The sequence below is a fragment of the Carassius gibelio genome, chromosome B16 (genome assembly GCF_023724105.1).
Source record: "Carassius gibelio isolate Cgi1373 ecotype wild population from Czech Republic chromosome B16, carGib1.2-hapl.c, whole genome shotgun sequence".
Taxonomy (NCBI): domain Eukaryota; kingdom Metazoa; phylum Chordata; class Actinopteri; order Cypriniformes; family Cyprinidae; genus Carassius; species Carassius gibelio.
In genome coordinates this window covers 27,551,087-27,570,559 of record NC_068411.1, presented here as the reverse complement: position 1 = coordinate 27,570,559, position 19,473 = coordinate 27,551,087, and the positions used below count along the sequence as shown (strand labels likewise).

Here is a 19,473-nt window from a genome sequence, read left to right as displayed (position 1 = left end):
TAAACAGACAAAAAAGGTCTACATTAGTTTATCACTAAAGAGAGAGAGAGAGAAAAAGAAACAATATCATATCGTATTTTGGCCGAAACCTACTTTTCATTCTGCTAAAATGCATTCGATTTTCCAGTAATTAAGACTTCATTAAGTCTTCATGTTTATCATATTATTAAACAGACAAAACAACAAAACTAGTTTATAGCAGAGTAACAATACTGTATTATTTTGTGGCAGAATCTGCAACTTGTACATTTCCATTATTTTTTAGATTTAAAGAGACAGTTCACTCCAAAAAAAAAATAATTCTGTCAGACGTAGTGGAAGTCAATGGCTACCGTCAAATACTTGGTTACCAATATCTTTCAAATATCTTCTTTTGTGCTCGACAGAAGAGTTTAGACCAACTCATACCGGTTTAGATCAACTTAAGGGGGTGAGCAAATTATGCAAGGAATTTTCATTTTTGGTTGAACTCTCCCTTTAAGTATTTTTACACAGGGACACTAAACCTAAATAAAGGTCTTCATATTCATCCAACTTTACACAGACAAAAAGGTCTACATTAATTTATCACCAAAAAAGAAACAGTATTGTATTTCAGCAGAGTCTGTACTTGCAAAGGTACATTTTCTTTTCTTTTTTTCTTTTTTTTTAAAGGGATAGTTCATCCAAAAATAAAAATGCAGTGGAAGCCAATGGCTACCCTCAACTATTTGGTTGCTAACAGTCTTTCAGATACTTTCTTCTGTGTTCAACAGAAGAAAGAAACTCAGACTTGTTTGAAAACACTTAAAGGTAAGAAAATGACAAGAGCATTTACATTTTTGGTTGAACTATCCCTTTAAGTATCTGCCAAGCCACTCAAAACCCTGAACACTTGAATTAAACCAGAACACTAAAAAGTCTTCACATTCATTCTATTATTAAACAGACAAAAAGGTCTCCACTGGTTTATCGCACAGAAATTGGCCGTTCCATCTGATGAACTCAGACATAATGACTCAGTCATTGGCTAGGGAACAGATGAACATGTTTGCTTCCTGCGTGACTAACTGTTTGTCTAACACCTCCGAGCCACTCGCCGGCCGCTCGAACCCACAGCACAAGCCGAATCGGCTGTTAGATAACCTACCTCAAGAGAGGGCAGAGCTGCCACACTGGGTCCGGTCCCTGGATTAGAACCCACAACCTTCCACTCACCAGCAGCCCAATGAGAGAGCGGGACAGAGGGAGGGAGAGTCAGAGAGACGCTCGGGGAGAGCGGCAGGGAACGGGGAAGCAGAGGGGTGCTGACTCTCTTCTGAGACTGTGAAGTGGAGAGGCCGGCGGAGGGAGACAGGGGCAGAGGTGCGAACGGGAGCGAGAGGGAGAGGAAGGGAGACAGGGATCCGGGACGGGTCGGCGGGGTACTCACAGATTGTCGGAAGGGTTGTGGGGGGGCAGTGGGTGGGATCTCCATGCTTGGCTGTTTCCCGGTGGCGATGCTCTTCCGCCGGAGCCGAGCGTTTTCTGCAAGAGAGAGTCAGAGCAAAGTATCACAAGCAATGGCAGATAATGCAACGAAAGGCTGGAAAACAATGTCGTTTGCACAGATTTTTGCACAGAGTCAGTCCGTAGATTTTGGGTATTCAGAGATCTTTCATAATGTATGATGAGGATAGAGTCTGACTCTGAGTCTATCCAGTCAGAGGATATCACTCATGTTTACATTTATGCTTGATTTCAGAAATGTATTCATAGATTTTAAGGGTGCTTTCACACTAGCACTTTTGGCGTGCACCCGGGTTCGACCGACGTCAGAGTTTGGTTTGTTTGGATGATGTGTACGCTGCCTTCTGAACTCTGGTGCACACCCACAAACCGAGTCTGCTTAAAAAAGGTGGTCTGGGTTACGGTTCATGTGAACTATGGTACGGTTCCCTGCTGACGCAAACGCTATCGTATCAAATCACAGAAGTGAACCGCTATTAATAACGTATTATTTGATAAAAATGTGTGTTTGTGTCTGTGTTTCACACTTTCCTAATAAGCGGGACTGACGTGCTGCAAAAAAGAGAGCTGTATATCTAATTTCTGTTCACCTTCAGCGTTCTTTAGATCCTTTGCAGTACATTTGTAACACAGACGTAAGTGGCGTTATGTAACGAAGCGTTTTAAACAAAACGAACGGTTCAAAAATGTAAATATTTAAAAGTGCAGAGAGCAATGTTATGCATTTGCCACTTCTCCTGCACTGCCGTTACTAAGCAACAGAGTAAACAGCTCCTGGCTTGATGACGCAGACGAACCGCGGTTTGGACCCAAATAAAACAAATATGAATACAGTCCAGCGGGGGCAGGGGAGGGGGGAGAAATCCAACTCAGGTTCTGATCAGGCAAGCGAACCAAGTGTGAAAGCACCCTAAAAGTCATATAGGGCCAGTTTTGCTAAACAGAGCCAATTAGCATGAGAGCACAATTCCAAAATGGTGCCAATGGGAGGGGAAAATGTCTGTGGGTAATTTAATGATTAAGCATAAATTAAAGAACTGAGATGCAGAATCTTATTTCCAATGCAATCTACCAAGCACAGCGAAAAGTAGCGTGGGGATATGTTCGGAATCTGAAAATGTGCTCTTCTGGGATTCCAAATAAATGAATACGTGTGGAAAACAATCCTTTCCTTTCTATGACACGTTCTCTGTTCTCTGCACTGCCACCTTCTAGTAACAATAAATTCAGCCATTTCAAGCACAAAAAAGTTTGAGATATGCTTTTTTGGGCATCATATAATGGCGCAAATAACAAAGAGTGCAAACATTAGTAAATAGTCTTGCATTATTCATTTAAATGCACTCGTCCCATAAATTTTACCTCTGAAAGGGAAACTCCTACAAATGCATATTCAATAAGGTCAGGCGCAAAAATAACTTTCCACGCGTTTTCAGCACTAATTCTTCACTGCACGTCTTTAGAAAATCCTGACAGTACTATTTTAACGCCAAAAGATGGTTTGCATGGGGCAAGCTGTTAGTAAATGGCCCATAGTTTCATATAGTTTATAGTTAAAACTATTAAAATAGTTTTTGTTAACTGATTTTTTTTTTATAAAATAAAATAAAATTTGACAAAAATAATTTTACCTTAAATTTACCTTAAAAAATGAATTTTTAGCAACAAACTGAAATAACTAAAGTTAAAAAAAGTTATTGAAAGTACAAAAATTACTGAAACTAAAATTTAAATAAATTAAAGGCAAAAAGAAATATTAAAAAAATATTAAAAACCAGAAGAGCACAAAACAAAATGACTAAAACTTAAACTAAAATTAAAATGAAAATATTAAAAAATACAAGCTTATTCAAAATAGAAGTAATAAACTTTAATAGCATATAAATAATAAATAATAAAAATAACGAACACATAAATAATAATAATAATAATAATAATAATAAATATAATTGTGAGCTTATTAAAGGAATAAATCCCCAACAGTAAAATTTGAAAAAAAATTGAATTCAATGAATTAGCATTTTTCCCCCCACTTTTAATTTCTAAAAGAAAAAGATCTTTTTGACAAACATATTCAAAAAAGTTTGTTCACATGACATGAAGTTATTTTAGTCTACATAATAATGGCCATCATGTTAGCATGATTATCCAAGCAGTATTTGCTTTATACTTTCAGATGTGGATTACATAAATCATGGGTATTAAATAAACCTGTAAATGGCTTCATAGTTCATACAGTATCACAGCAAAATTGATTCACAGCAAAACTGAAAAATTTGAGTAAAAGTTGTTTGAGTTATTTGCCAGTTACAAGCCATTTTGTAACCCAATAAATCTTAAATCACACATTAGGAATGACGGACTGACATTCACTGATGTAATCAATATCTGATATCTGAACAACTTTTTAGTGGAAAATCTATCATGAAAAGATACAATTTTGTCATATGTTTGTTGCATTAAGCCACCAAAATAACAATATGAGCAAAAAAATCTATGTGTGTTTTTGTGCCAGGTTGCATTTCAGGAAGAGATTAAGTCTGGCTCATCTCGTATATGATGCTGCGAGTGACACTATGGCTCTGTCCCAAAAACCAAGTGGACTGCCAATGTAGGCAGCTTTCCCAATGCAAAAGCTGTTCCAAAAGGTAAGATACTTTCTTTTGGCTATTGTGGTGAAGGCATTCCCATAATGCATTTCAAAAAGCATCAGTCCATCTTAAATGGCAAATTAAGCAAAGAAATGTCAGCAACTATAAACATAAATCGTTCAATTCAAAAATAATTAATAAATTATGCAATGAACCTATTGTCCTACATATTGTGTATGGCCTTTTTTTTTTTTTTTTTTACTATTCCTAATCAATTCAAGTTTGTTGAAATCTAGATATCTTTATATACTGTAGAAACCATTTTTAACATTATAAATATCTTTACTTTCACTTGAATATGTCCCGCTGAATAAAAGTATTAATAAAAAAACTAAAAAATCAAACGTTTAAATGATATGAACATGGGTTGGACCCCCTTTTGCCTTCAGAACTGCCTTAATTCTTCATGGCATAATTTCAACAAGGTGTTGGAAATATTCCTCAGAGATTTTGGTCCATATTGACATGATAGCATCACGCAGCTGATGCTGATTAGTCGGCTGCATATCCATGATGTGAATCTCCTGTTCCACCACATCCCAAAGCTGCTCTATTGGACTGAGATCTGGTGACTGTGGAGGCCAGTCTGAGATGATTGAACCATTAGACCACCACCAGCCTGAACCGTTGAGGCAAGGCAGGACGGATCCATGCTTTCATGTTCTTTACACCAAATTCTGACCCTACCATCTGAAACTGAATTCTGACCCATTCCATCTGGGGAAGGTTGTAGCCTAATGGTTAGAAAGTTGGACTCATTAACCAAAGTTTGCAGGTTTGAGTCTTGGTATTGGCAGGGATTGTAGGTGAGGGGAGTGTACAGTGCTCTCTCCCGCCTTCAATACCCCGACTGATGTGCCTTTAAGCAAGGCACCGAACCCCCAACTGCTCCCTGGGCGCTGCAGCAAATAAATGGCTGTCCCCTGCTCCGGGTGTGTGTGCAATTTGGATGGGATAAATGCAGAGCACTAATTCCAAGTATGGGTCATCACTTCACGTCACTTCACTTTCATGTCACTGAATGTCGCAGCAGTAATCGAGCCTCATCAGACCAGACAACGTTTTTCCTTCTTCTATTGTACAATTTTAGTGAGCCTGTGTGAATTGTAGCCTCTGTTTCCTGTTCTTAGGTAACAGAAGTGTCACCCGATGTGGTCTTCTACTTCTGTAGTCCATCTGCTTCAGGGTTCAACGTGTTGTTCATTCAGAGATGGTATTCTGCATACCTTGGTTGTAATGAGTGGTTATTTGAGTTACTGTTGCCTTTCAATCATCTCTAACCAGTCTGCCCATTCTCATCTGACCTCTGATTTTAACAAGGCATTTTCGTCCACACAACTGCCGCCCACTGGATATTTTCTCTTTTTCGGACCATTCTCTGTAAACCCTAGAGATGGTTGTGCGTGAAAATCCCAGTAGATCAGCAGTTTTTGAAATACTCAGACCAGCCCGTCTGGCACCAACAACCATTCCACATTCAAAGTCACTTAAATCCCCTTTCTTCCCCATTCTGATGCTCGGTTTGAACTTCAGTAAGTAGTCTTCACCACATCTAGATGCTTAAATGCACGGAGTTGCTGCCATGTGATTGGCTGATTAGCAGTTTGTGTTACCAAGCAACTGAACAGGTGTACCTAATAAAGTGGCCGGTGAGAGTGTGTGTATATATATATATATATATATATATATATATATATATATATATATATATATATATATATATATATATATTATTCATAAACGAATACAAAATATGTAAAATACAGATTCATGGCCAGTAAGCAATATTTATAGTCAGTAAATGTTCACAATTAAACTGCTCTTTTGGCAGACGTGACAAAAATGTATTTTCAGCCATGAAAATTATACAAGCAGTAAGGAAAATGGCAAAACAATAAGAAATAAAACAGCCTAACTGCAGGCACATGAGACAGGCACTTGCAAACAAAGTGCTTATTGACTGGCGTCCTTGAGAGAGTACCAGATACAGAAGTGCAGTCACTGGCAGAGCTGTAGACACGACTATTGCTCAGGAACGTTAAGTCATTAAAATAAGACCAACAGAAACAAATGAATGGACGGTTTAATGAACGTAGAACAGACTGAAAGAAGCAGTCCTCCACCATCAAGCCATCCGTCTCTCCTGCTTGCTGCTGTGATAACCCTCCCATAAATCTGAGTGTAAATACCCACCGTCTCTCCAGCCAATGCAATCTGTCTCTCTCTCTCAATCTCTGAAGCTCACACACACACACACACACACTGACACAGTCATACGGTTCTCTCGCCTTGCACCCACGCAACTCTTTTACATAAATCAAACAGTGTATTTATCCATCTCTCTGTCTCGCTCTTTTTTTATCCGAGCATTTTCCTTCTCCTCACCTCTCACATTCATTCCCAGGCCATTCTCTGCACTTTCAATCTCATCACATTCTTCCATCTCTTCCTGATCTTACACATCAGACCCGATATCTCAAAATCTCTCCTCCTGATCTGATGTTCTCTCTCCTGATGCACAGCCTCGACTGAGCTGATTTTACAGTTCTTATTATGTAATACATCAGTTATAGTCAAACATATTTTACATACTGATTCATCTGAGGCCACTGTTCTTTATCATTCTGTCTCTTGACTACAATCTTAAACTGGTTCTTTTATACTCTAAGCAAATAATTTCCACTAACAGGTTTGTGTGTGTGTGTGTGTGTGTGTGTGTGTGCCAGTGGGGACCGAACACCATAAAAATATGCAACAAGCATCAGAGTCGTTGCCATGACAATCAGCAAGTATCAGCTTTCAAATGTGAGTAATTACTTCCTGTTCAATTAAAACATAATTTTATATCACGTATTCCACTTTACAGTCACAGCATAGACTATATTCTTTCTTGGGTTTGAGACTTAACAAAGTTACAACATTTATACATTAAATATAAGGACACTTTCTGAATCCAACAAAACAGTAATAACAAATCAGAAAAAAATGTATACAATTAAAAAAAAAAAGGAAATAAGTATCTCTTATTATTTATCAGTGTTGAAAACAGTTGTACTATCAAATATTTTTGAGGAAAATATGCTACTTTTTAAAGTTTTAATGAATAGAAAGTTCAAAAAGACAACATTTATTTGAAATAGAAATGTTTTTGAACATTATAAAAGTCTTTACTCTGACTTTGATCAATTTACTGTGTTGTTACTAAATAAAAAAATATATTTATTTTCAAAAACACATCCTTAATCAACTTTCAGAATTATACTAGCACTAAATCCCACATACGGACATTATTAATGGAGTATTTAACAAATCACATCCACATTGTATGAAAGAGGCCTTATGATCAGCATGTTATAAAGATGCTTTTCTATGACTACTGCAACACTTTGAAGAACTGTATAACTTTGTTCTGATTTGTTATGATTGCACTGTTGAATTCAGAATTAATGCAATATATTTTTTTCAAACACTGTCCATTATTTCTTTCTCAGAATTACTACAATAATATGAAACCAAAAAACTGTTTAGTGCCATGAGAATGTGAAACAGAATCGCTAAGCCTATTTTTCCAACAGTTCTCCTGAACAGCGATGTATTGCCAGTTACATAACTTATACCTGAACTGGATGCTGATTGGTCAATACAACATTTGTATGAGCTTCTTTCTTCGGCCAAAACAGTTGACAGTAGCCAATGACTTCCATAGTAGTTCCCATAGTATTTTTCCCATACTATGTACTGTAAGTCAATGGTATTCAAAATATCTTGTTTTGTGTTGAACAGAAGAAAACAGCTCATACAAGTTTGGAACAAGTAAATGATGACAAAAGTTTCATTTTTGGGCAAACTATCCATTAGTAAATAATGTTTTATTGAAAACTTACATTACTAATCTTAATAAATAATAGCGATTATAGATTAAAAACAGCCCATAAAATAAAAAAGTATATATATTTCACACACACACACATAATTAATTATAATATAAGTAAATATAAGAATGCAGTACTTTGCTTGCAATATGTCAGAGCAAGACAGTTTTAACAAATGATTCAGCAAATACATTTATTTAATTGCAAATCAATTTCTAGTTTCCGTTATGAATTTTCACATGGTGCGGAAATAAACTATAACTCACTTTAATGTGTCTGGGACAGAGAGAGCATTTAAAACACAAATTAATGTTCACGCCCTTTAAGAACCACAGGACTTAATGGACTGTACCTGATCGTAGGCCAGAGGTCACTATTCCTTTTAATTACGCCAAACTGAAAGTCAAAGTAAAGCGGGCTCGATACGTCCATTTATTTCAATTTCTCCCTCTGTCCTTTTTGATCCAAATCCAGGCTCTTTATTTGGTTGCCATGGCAACATTTTCTAGTACCTTACATTTGACTTACATGATGAAACACTGAAGTGATGGAGCATAGACTCACACACATGTGAACACGTATGTCACAAGATGGTCGGATGGACGAGATATGGCAAGTTGCATTTCAATAGAGTTCAAACAGGCACGGTCTGTTATCAAACACAATTATTGCTAAAACAAGCATCTCCAGCATAAGAGGACATATTTTCTATCACACAATAATGCACTTTAATATTCCTCCCAACATAGGTGTGTAGAAGTACGTGCATGTGTGGGTGAGAGCATATGTGTGTGTGCGTGTGTGTGCACTTTTTATTCTCAATGTAAATCTGATGTCAAGCTGAAAGCCAGAGCTGAAGTGTGTGGGTGGAAACAGCTTCAAGCTTCAGTCCCTTTGAGAGAGACAGAACGGAAGAGAGAGAGACAGCGAGAGGAGGGGGAGCAAACATGACAAAAAGTGAAACTAATGAAAAAAATTATAATAACTGCTCAGCTTCTGATTGATATGCGTGGGGTTGGTGGCGGATCAATTTTTACGTCTAAATCGGATTTGTACTGCTGCACGGGGCTCAAACTAAACAAAGAAATGGAAATTTTATTTGAAACAAAGCCTTATTGAGTATTATTCTTTTAAAGTTTTAATTTTTCTGATGTTAATGTACTTTTCTTTCATCTCAGCTCAATATGCACAGACAGCTGTAAGTAATGGAACCACCTGTAAATATATATATATATATATATATATCTTTTTTTTTTTCAGTTTAAGCTGTAGTTATTTTCATACATTGAGTTAAACTAAATTAAAATGAAATGAAATAAATATTTTCTTTGCAACTGTCTGACATAAAATAAGTTTTTGTATCTTTAATTTATTTTATTTAAATTCATTTAACAAACAATACCAGTTCTGGATACTGACTGGTCAACAAAACATTTTGTGTAATGCTAAAATACAAAATATGGTAGCCTTAGTTTATAATATCTTCTACCGTATGGATTGCCTTTTTAATAATTTAGCTTAGTAAAATAATATTTTACTGAAAACTTACATTACTAATATTAATATAAATAAAAAATGATATTTTATATATTTATCAACCATATAAAGTTCAGTATTTTTAGTACTTCAAGTTAAACTAAATGAAAACAAGAAATATATATATTTTTTTGTAACAAATAATAATCTTGGTGGCTACTTTAGAAAGCCTGTGATAGAGATATCTACCAGCAGGGGTCTAAAAGAGCCAATCTGATACAGTAACCCTGGCACGACCAATGGTGTGACTTTGGAGGCGGGGCTATCAGATTGTTTGGCAAATGGGAGTGTTTGGAAAACCTGTCTGACAGTCAATATCTGTCCAGTTTATTTGGTGCCTGTGCCGTCCGTGAGGGAGCAGAGGAGTCGGCGCCGTTCGCCAGGGGGCCGGAGCCTGCTGCTATCCACCGCAATGGGGAGGAGCAGAGAACGGGGGACTCCTGCCGGCTGCCTAAAACTGGAGGAGCCGTCGCCGTCCACCGGGCGGCGGAGGAGTGTCGTCATCCAGTGCCACCGCCAGGCACCAAGGAGGAGATCACCCAGCTGGTGGAGGGCCAAGTGGCAGTGCGTCCGGGAACCAGATTTTTTTTCTCCTCTCTCGTCTCTGTTGCTCCTCATCCTTCCCTCTCCTTTTCTTTCACCTCGTCTGTCCTACCCCCAGGTTCCCGCAGGTCCCCGTGAGAGTCACGGGGGTTTAGAGTAGAATGCAGTCTCGGGAGTCCCTCCGGTCTGCGAGGGGCGATGGGGGTATGTGACGAGTGGGGCGGGGCCGAGAGACGTGGGAACGAGGAGCGAGGCCGGTGGAGTGATTGGGAAATGGGCGACACCTGCTCGACCCACCGGTCTCGAGTCCCACGGAGGAGATGGAGGGATATAAAACCGGAGCGACGACAGTGATGGACGAGACAGGACCAGGCCTGGGTTTTAGTTGTGTTTGATTTTATTTGTGCACAGACGTCGGCCGTGAGGGGCTGCTGGGCTGTCTTGTATTTATTTTGATTTAAGTTTCAGTTGATTGTCCGCCGGTTCCCGCCCCCTTCTTCCCGATGATTACGAAGGTTTTAATTGTTACAGTGCCTCTAATGGCACAAAAAATACACACTTCATGTTCAATAAAGAAGATTTCTAAAAAGATCTTTAAGTGATTTTATATCTTTTGAAACAGCCAAAGAAAAAAGTGGTGCTTGTAATACCTAGAGACAAATTGCCAAAGGACTTCAGTACATTTCTTCCTTCTATTGTCATTTTCAAGGATTTTTCTCCAGCAGCAGTGGGTGTTTTTATAGCTACCTGACACTCTTTTCAGAGAAGTGTCACGAAACAACCTTCCAAACATTTCTACAGACTAAACCACAGATATGAATGAATCAAATTACTTAAGATCTATGCAGTATTACATAGTCAAAATGTAGTATCGTAAAAAGACTTTTTTTCAGGAGCACAAAAAGCCCATGAGGTCAATCATTTGATATTACTAATAATTTGAATGCCTTTTCCCCCAATTTAATCTTAAATAAAGTCATCTTTTAAAAGTACTTGTCAATGTTTAAACTACCAAATAAATGATATGACCCTGTGTTTTCCGAGTTACAAAATCAAATAACCAACAGTAATGTGCAGGTCATTCCTACCTATAGCAGAATGCAACTGTAAGGTGCGGAATAAACAATCCCTTAATCCTCCTTAATTATTCCCGTCCAGGATCCAGAAGAGTAATCTCAAGCCACCAAGAAAGACAAATTGTCCAAACTGTCCATCTCCGCTCATAATCCAGTCTTTTTGTTTTTTTTTTGTTTTAAGTCACTTGCTTCTGTTTAACTTGTGAATGGTTCTTTTCCCTTGGAAGGTCAAGAGTTCCTTTAAAGGTCAACAGAACGATGAATGCCCACACCATGTTTGGTTGTAATCATGTGTCTATATGCACTCTGCTCTCAAATCTGGCTTTGGTGACCACTACACAAATCCAGAAAAACTTTTATTCTTGCCTTCTTTAAGTAATCTCATATGCATCGATGTACAACTCTGCAACATTTTGAGCTAATATGCCGCAATTCTAATCTTTAAACGTAAATCTAGCTAGAAAAAAAGGCATTTATGTATTAACTCTGGTTATTGCAATCAAAAATGTAGGATAAATATAATAGTAGTTTGCTTAGTTGAATAAATATATTTTACTAATACTATACTTGGACGTCTAAATGTAGTATTTACCTACAGGAATAGTAATAATTGATAAAAAATTAATATTTACAAACAATAATTCGAACAGTTATAGAGTGCAAACTGTTGAGTCTCATTTCTCCACTTGTTCTCGGTCACTCTCTCCAGCCCTGACAGCGGCTGTTCCTCAGCAGAGCGCCAGATGGAGAGCACCGGGTCCCGGCGATGCTCGCCGGCGTCTTTACGCACGACCCTGAACCGACGAGCCGCTTCCCTTCTGCCTTTACTGCGGTTACCAACACCAGATCTGCGGTGAATCTCTCTCATGTTTTACTTCAGCTATTTTAGGGTGTCGTTTACCGTTCCAATCGAGCTGTCAACATTTAAAACGTTCTATGGGAGAACTTTTCGGAGCATGCGCGCACATGACTAAGGCATTTATTCTAAGCTCACGCTTCCATAGACAGTAAAGCGCTGGCATTTGATGCGAGCTTGCGTGTGTGACGGAGCCAGACTTCTCCTCAGCTCACACTGACACGCAAATCCTCCGAACGCACAGTTCAAACGTTCATTATTGCACAAAACTGCCACGCATCAAAGCTCCGATTCAAACGATGGGTGATTTGCATGAGGACTTCCGATAGCAATTCCAAAATGGAAATCCTTCGCTTGAGGAAAAGCTGGAAGTCTGTCTTGCTGTATTCCGGTTTGCTCGTTTCCAGGCATGCACTCAGGAATACCAGCAGCAAGGCGATGCATCCTTTTCTGCAACTGTCCTTTTCTTTACTGCGCTCTCTCTCTCACTCGAGGAGAGGAGAAGAGGGGCTGAGCTGGACAGGGGGGTGGGGGATTTGATTTGATGGAGAGAACTTCATGTAAAAGCCTGGGGCAAACTCTCTCTCTCTCTCTCTTTCTCTGTTTCTTTCACTCTCTCTCGCACACAGACACACACACACAGCTCTGGTGTGTGTGTGTGATGCTCGCAGGCAGCCGGTGAGTGTAGAGGGTTCTGTAGAGGCAGGTTATGTGGGAGGAATGTGTGTAATTACACAACTACACGAACTGAAGACAAATGACAATGTAAATTAAACTCTGGGAGTGCGCGTACTTCATGTTAGCGTTCACTGCTATCATTGCTTTTAATTCTGTTCTAGTTATAACTATAGTAGCAAAGATTTTTACATTCGATTTGGACCACAAGGGTGTTGTGGGTGGCTGCCGGAGCATTACGCGGTTGCCAAGGTGCTCTGAGTGGTTTTTATGTGTTGCTATGCGGTTGCCAGGGTGTTAAAAGAGCCCACCCTCAAGTTTCTGAGTTTCTGTGATATTCTGGCAGGCTGATAGTCTGATCGCTTACCACAGTGAAGGTACAGCGCTCCTAAAAGGGAAAGATTACCCAAAAATGAAAATTCTTGTCATCATGGAACCTCATGTTGTTTTAAACTTGTATGATCTGTATGACAGAAATATAGATTTTGAGATAAAAATAAATTTTTTTGGGTGGACTATACTTAATATATATACAGTATACTATATATATATATATATAAATCACTATCACATACAGTATATAAAACTCACTGACCTCAAGCCTTTGAACAGAGGTGTAAATACATACAAATGTATAGATTTAAGTTTCTAAATATATATTTCTATATTTTAAACGTGTTTCTACTTACACTGTATTTAATCAACTTTTAGAAGCAGCACTAAAACCTATAAAACGGTATTGCTGTCAGGGTCTGCAACACATTACACCCACACTGCATGAAAGAGGCTTCTTGATGGATTTAATCAAGAATGGTCATTTTCAAACAAAGTGCTGTATGTAAATGATCAGCGTGTTATAAAGGCATGTGTTTCCATGACGACTAAAGTTGAAGCATGGAGACGAGGCCGAGCCGGACACATCTCCGGTGGAGAGGTGTCTTAAGACAGCTGGTGCACACCTGATACTCCCAGATGATTGGATATCCACCTCAAGGACGCCACGATTGATCCAGAATGGACGTGGCTAATGAGTGCATGTGCTTTTAATTAAAAGAACACTATAAGTGATCAAAGCCAGTTTAAAAGCTGCCTGCCTATAGTGCCGAGTTTTATTAAAACTTACAGCAAAATTTAAGATCCAAAGATGCACTCTTATTTCTATTTATCAATTCCTCCCCTCTCTCTTTCATTTTTCCTTTCTCTCCAGCAGTCTGTCTGCTCTATAATTATTTCCATGGTTACCATCAGCGATCTTAGGCTAAGCTCAATGTACAAATGTCTCTTTTCTCTTTCACATTTTCTCTCAGCTCCTCAGTTTGCCTGAATGTGTTCGTTAGCATACAATTACTCCCTTCTGAGATGTTTCCTCTTTTGAAGAAACAGCCTGTGGTGAAGAAAGATGAGAGAGGAGATCTCTTCAGTCGCTCGGTTGTTTCTCAGAGACAGCAATGATGTTAAACGGAGAGAGTTTGAGATGTTGATTACTGGGGTCTTTTTCATTTCATTTTATTTGTGTCTCAGGACACAAATGTAAGAAGCCAGGGACAAAAAAGATAGTATAGAAAACACATCTAGAGACAGAAATGACATTAAAGAGAGAACAAATTCTTGTCAAGTATACATATAAAATAAAATATATTTCTTAGTAGATTCCCCTATAGATTATCTGAACTACTGTCATATTGTGAAATATACTGGTCCCACTTTATATTATGTGGCCTTAACTACTATGTACTTCCATAAAAAAATAAGTACAATGTACTTATTGTGTTCATATTGTATTGTAAAACACTTTTTCTGCTATTGAGGTGGGATAGGGGTAAGGTTAGGAAGAGGGTTGGACGTATGGGTAAGTTTAAGGGTGGGTTAAGGTGTAAAGTATGGGTCAACAGTGTAATTATAAATGTAATTACAGAAATTAAATACAGATGTAATTACATGTAGTTTTTTTTTTAAATATAAGTACAATGTAAAAACATGTATGTACACAATAAGTACATTGTACTAAATTATTAATTAAAATGTAAGTACATAGTAGTTAAGGCCACTTAATATAAAGTGGGTCCAATATACTTGTAAAAGAGATGAATCATAATAATCATAACAATAATTATTATTCTTATATCTGATTAAAAAATATATTTTTAAATAAACATTTTATTTTATTTTATTACAACTGTTTAAAATAAATACTAAATGTAATAATACATATAAAATACATTTAATACTATAAAAGTTAATAAATAATACATTTAAATAAAAGTATTTTATTGTTATATATTACTAGTTAATATTTCTAATGGTTAAACTAAATAATGTTAGTAAATCTCAGTATTAACTAGTTGCTTATTAGCATGCATTACTAGCATACTGGCTGTTTATTATAAAGCATATTAATGCCTCATTCTGCATGATCATATTATTCTGCATGATCATATTCTAGATACCTTAATCCTAATCCAAACCTAAACTTAACCCCTACCTTACTATTAATAAGCAGCCAATTAGGAGTTTATTGAGGCACATGTCTTAGTTAATAGCTAGAATTTGTCCTCAAACAAACGTGTGACCACTAACGAAGCCTTATTGTAAAGTGTTACCCTATTTTTATTTCTTACATATTTATAATAAATAAAATAAATAGCTGAGACAAAGCAAATTCATAACTGAGGACTCAATTTAGTCTCCTGCTTTGGAAGAGCAACCTCTGAGAAATATGCAGTATATAATTTGCCAGGTGATGTGAATAAATGGCAGTGTTTTTCCAGGTTTGATGTGAGATGATTTCTTGTGTTGGTGGAATCCTGGTAACCAGCAGTGAAGCGAGTGTAAGAGAGAACTCTACATCACTAGAGTTCATGAATAACGGTTCCACCCACCTCCCCCAGTTTACCACCTACTGGGATCAACACCAAACAGCAGCCGGGCAAGACCAACAAACACCGACACACACCACACAAACACTTACAGCACTGTGTGTGTCTCACTCGCTGAGAAATGAACAATTATACACAGAGCTTCACATTTTATTGCTCTGAGACTGCGCTTATACATCTCAGGAGACTTAATGGAGTTCTCAGCTATATTAAGTACCTGCTTTGCCTCAGATGTTTCTCATTAAACTGATAGTCCACCTAAAAAAGAAAGAGATTCTGTTGTTTGCATCATTCTGTCATCTGTCTTCTTTCTGCAGAATGCACCCAAAAAACACTGGAGCTCATTAACTTCAATTAGAAGAAAGAAAGAAACAAACAAACATGAAATTTCACAAAATATGGGGTGTCAAAAAATGTTGGGGGGTGGGGGGTGTAGGGGATAAACTATCCCTAAAAAAAAAAAAATATATATATATATATATATATATACATATATATAACACATTCTGTACAAATACAGAACTTGAAAATGAATAATTTAAGTTAGCACAAAGATGTTATGTTTAAGTATGAATATTGTCTTTGTTTCTCCTAAAATTCATTAGAAGAAATACAATCATTAAGTTAATCATAAAAATGTCAAATTTTAATAACTCAAATGTAATTAAACATTAAATTAAAATATTTAAAGTTTAAAATGAACTGTAATATATCTTATTAGTTTATGTGTGTCACGGTTTACGCTGCCGGAGGAAACACGGAGCCGAGGATAAACGAAATAAGGCTTTTAATATATACAACTCATGGAGCACAGGGATCGACACACGTAAGTGAGTGAGTAGCAAATGAAGAGACCCGACAAAACAGAACTGAAAGGTAAAGGCTTATGTACAGAGGATAATGGGGAAACACAGGTGGATGGAATAACTAAATTAACAGGGACATGGAACACATGAGGAAGATAATAGACACACCTGGGAACTAATCAAACTAAACACCGAAGACACAAACTGGGTCACGGGCAAAAACACACTAAATGAGTCCAGGTGTGACAGTACTCCCCCCTCCCGGCAGGTGCGTCCTCGCACCGTAGAAACAACCGAGGGAGGCGTGGGTGGGAACTTGGGAGGAGGTTCCGGTGGAGGACGGACTCTCAGGAGGGGGCCAGCAGACAGGGACCACGGAGGAAGGAGCCAGGGAGGAGACAGGAGCAGGAGGAGCCAGATGGTCCACCAGAGACCAGCCAGGACGGAGATCCAAGGTGGAGTCGACGGCGGGAGGAGCCATGGTGAAGGAGGGGTCGACGACACCAGGGGGCCAACAGGCGGAGACTGCACCGGTGGGTGAGGAGCCCAAGATGGAGCAGCACAGCCGCAGAGCCAGGGGGACGTCGAGGTTCCGGAGGGCCTAGGTGGAGCAGAAGGCTCAGGCGACCAAGGCGGAGGCGGGGTCCTGGCAGACCGCTGTGGAGCCGGAGCGACCGAGGATGGAGGTGGAACCGGAGGGAAGGAGGAGCCTGACAGAGCCGGAGGGATGGAAAGACGAGGTGGAACCGGAGGAGTGGAGTCCCGAGGCGGCGGATGGTCGACGACTGACCAAGGTGGAGCCGGAGGGACGAGGGAGCCCGGTGGAGCAGGTGGGATGACAGGCCACGGTGGAGACGAGGGAGCTAAGAGCCAAGGCGGAGCCGCTGGGTCGAAGGACCGAGGAGGAGTCCAGGGCTCGGAGGCTGGAGGCGGAGACAGGGCCTTAACACGCCAAGGCGGAGCTGGAGACTGGCAGTCCAGCAGCGAACCATCGCGCCCCGATGGCGCGGACTGAGGGTGAGCTGCGGGACTGACTGGCACCAGCAGGGATGACGAGGAACTGGCTGGTCTAGGAGGAGGAGAGAGGAGAAGGATGGGAAGGACAGGAGGATCAGGACTGGACGGAACCAGCGAAAGTGGAGCAGAGGGACCAGCAAGTCCTGGAGGAGGTGGGAGAGGGAGGCCGGGAGGGAACACAGGAGATACAGAAGATTCAGAGCTGGGCGGAACCAGCGGACACACAGAAGATTCAGGGCTGGGCGGAACCAGCGGAGACACAGAAGATTCAGGGCTGGGCAGAACCAGCGGAGACACAGAAGATTCAGAGCTGGGCGGAACCAGCGGAGAGACAGAAGATTCAAGGCTGGGCGGAACCAGCGGAGAGACAGAAGATTCAGGGCTGGGCGGAACCAGCGGAGACACAGAAGATTCAGAGCTGGGCGGAACCAGCGGAGACACAGAAGATTCAGAGCTGGGCGGAACCAGCGGAGAAACAGGAAACTCAGTGCTGGGCGGAACCAGCGGAGACACAGAAAACTCAGGGCTGGGCGGAACCAGCGGAGAAACAGGAAACTCAGGGCTGGGCGGAACCAGCGGAGACACAGGAAACTCAGGGCTGGGCGGAACCAGCGGAGAGACAGAAGATTCAAGGCTGGGCGGAACCAGCGGAGACACAGAAGATTCAGAGCTGGGCGGAACCAGCGGAGAGACAGAAGATTCAAGGCTGGGCGGAACCAGCGGAGAAACAGGAAACTCAGTGCTGGGCGGAACCAGCGGAGACACAGAAAACTCAGGGCTGGGCGGAACCAGCGGAGAAACAGGAAACTCAGGGCTGGGCGGAACCAGCGGAGACACAGGAAACTCAGGGCTGGGCGGAACCAGCGGAGAAACAGAAAATTCAGGGCTGGGCGGAACCAGCGGAGAAACAGAAAACTCAGGGCTGGGCGGAACCAGCGGAGAAACAGAAAATTCAGGGCTGGGCGGAACCAGCGGAGAAACAGGAAACTCAGGGCTATACAACTCATGGAGCACAGGGATCGACACACGTAAGTGAGTGAGTTAGTAGCAAATGAAGAGACCCGACAAAACAGAACTGAAAGGTAAAGGCTTATGTACAGAGGATAATGGGGAAACACAGGTGGATGGAATAACTAAATTAACAGGGACATGGAACACATGAGGAAGATAATAGACACACCTGGGAACTAATCAAACTAAACACCGAAGACACAAACTGGGTCACGGGCAAAAACACACTAAATGAGTCCAGGTGTGACAATGTGCAGGTCATGTGACCATTAAGTGACATCTCAGAACCCTGAACACTGAAAATCTCAGGGGTACAATTGTTAAACATTTTATAAATAAGAAAGAAAGAAATTCAATTAGTCCTGAAAAAAAGAATGCATATATATAATTTTTTTTTTACACAAAACAATTATCAGCAAATATATTGATACAAAACAGCACAACTGTTTTCAACACTGATGATAATAAAAATAAACTTTTTTGGGCACCAAATCATCATACCAGAATTATTTCTGAAGAATCATGTGACACTAAAGATTCATCACAGGAATACAAATCCAAATAGAAAATTTCATTTTAAAATTGTAATAAAACATTTCAAAATATTACAGTTTTTACTGTACATTTGACTGGTAAGGCTTGTTGAGAAGAAAAGATTATTGAAATAAAAGGGCAATTCTAGTAAAATAAAGACAACAAGACAAGACAAAAAGATTTGGGAATCCCTCACATAATGCATTGGAAATAAAATAAAATAAAATAATGCAAGACTACAAAGCAACAAAAAAAAGAAAAGAAAAAAAAAAACAATAGAAGTTACAGCACAGAAAAGTATAAATAAACAAAAATTTACATGAACTTATTAAAATTGACCATTTACTTCCACTAGTCCACTAGTGAATCTGAGCATAGTTTGTGAAGATTGCTAAGGTATTTTTCTCAGGAGAGTCTCCATTTGCTCTAAGAGAACCAATTAAGATATTAAAAAGATCTTCAAAAGATTGTTTTCATATGCGCAGACAGCAGCTGCTGCTCAAGTTTGTTAGCATCAACGCTCCTTCAGCTG

General features: G+C 39.6%; 1 protein-coding gene across 10 annotated transcripts in view; it reads right to left on the bottom strand.

The window, feature by feature from the left end:
* The window catches only part of syngap1b (synaptic Ras GTPase activating protein 1b), a 108,790-nt gene that overhangs the window by 45,981 nt on the left and 43,336 nt on the right, over window positions 1-19,473 (bottom strand). For 7 of the 10 annotated variants that reach the window (XM_052579087.1, XM_052579085.1, XM_052579089.1 and 4 more), the window contains exon 4: window positions 1,130-1,506. In XM_052579087.1, the coding sequence (XP_052435047.1) occupies window positions 1,130-1,506 (377 nt within the window). Of the gene's footprint in view, window positions 1-1,129; window positions 1,507-11,178; window positions 12,501-19,473 lie in introns of those variants that run through there. The other 3 variants (XM_052579093.1, XM_052579095.1, XM_052579090.1) reach the window with 3 other exon arrangements.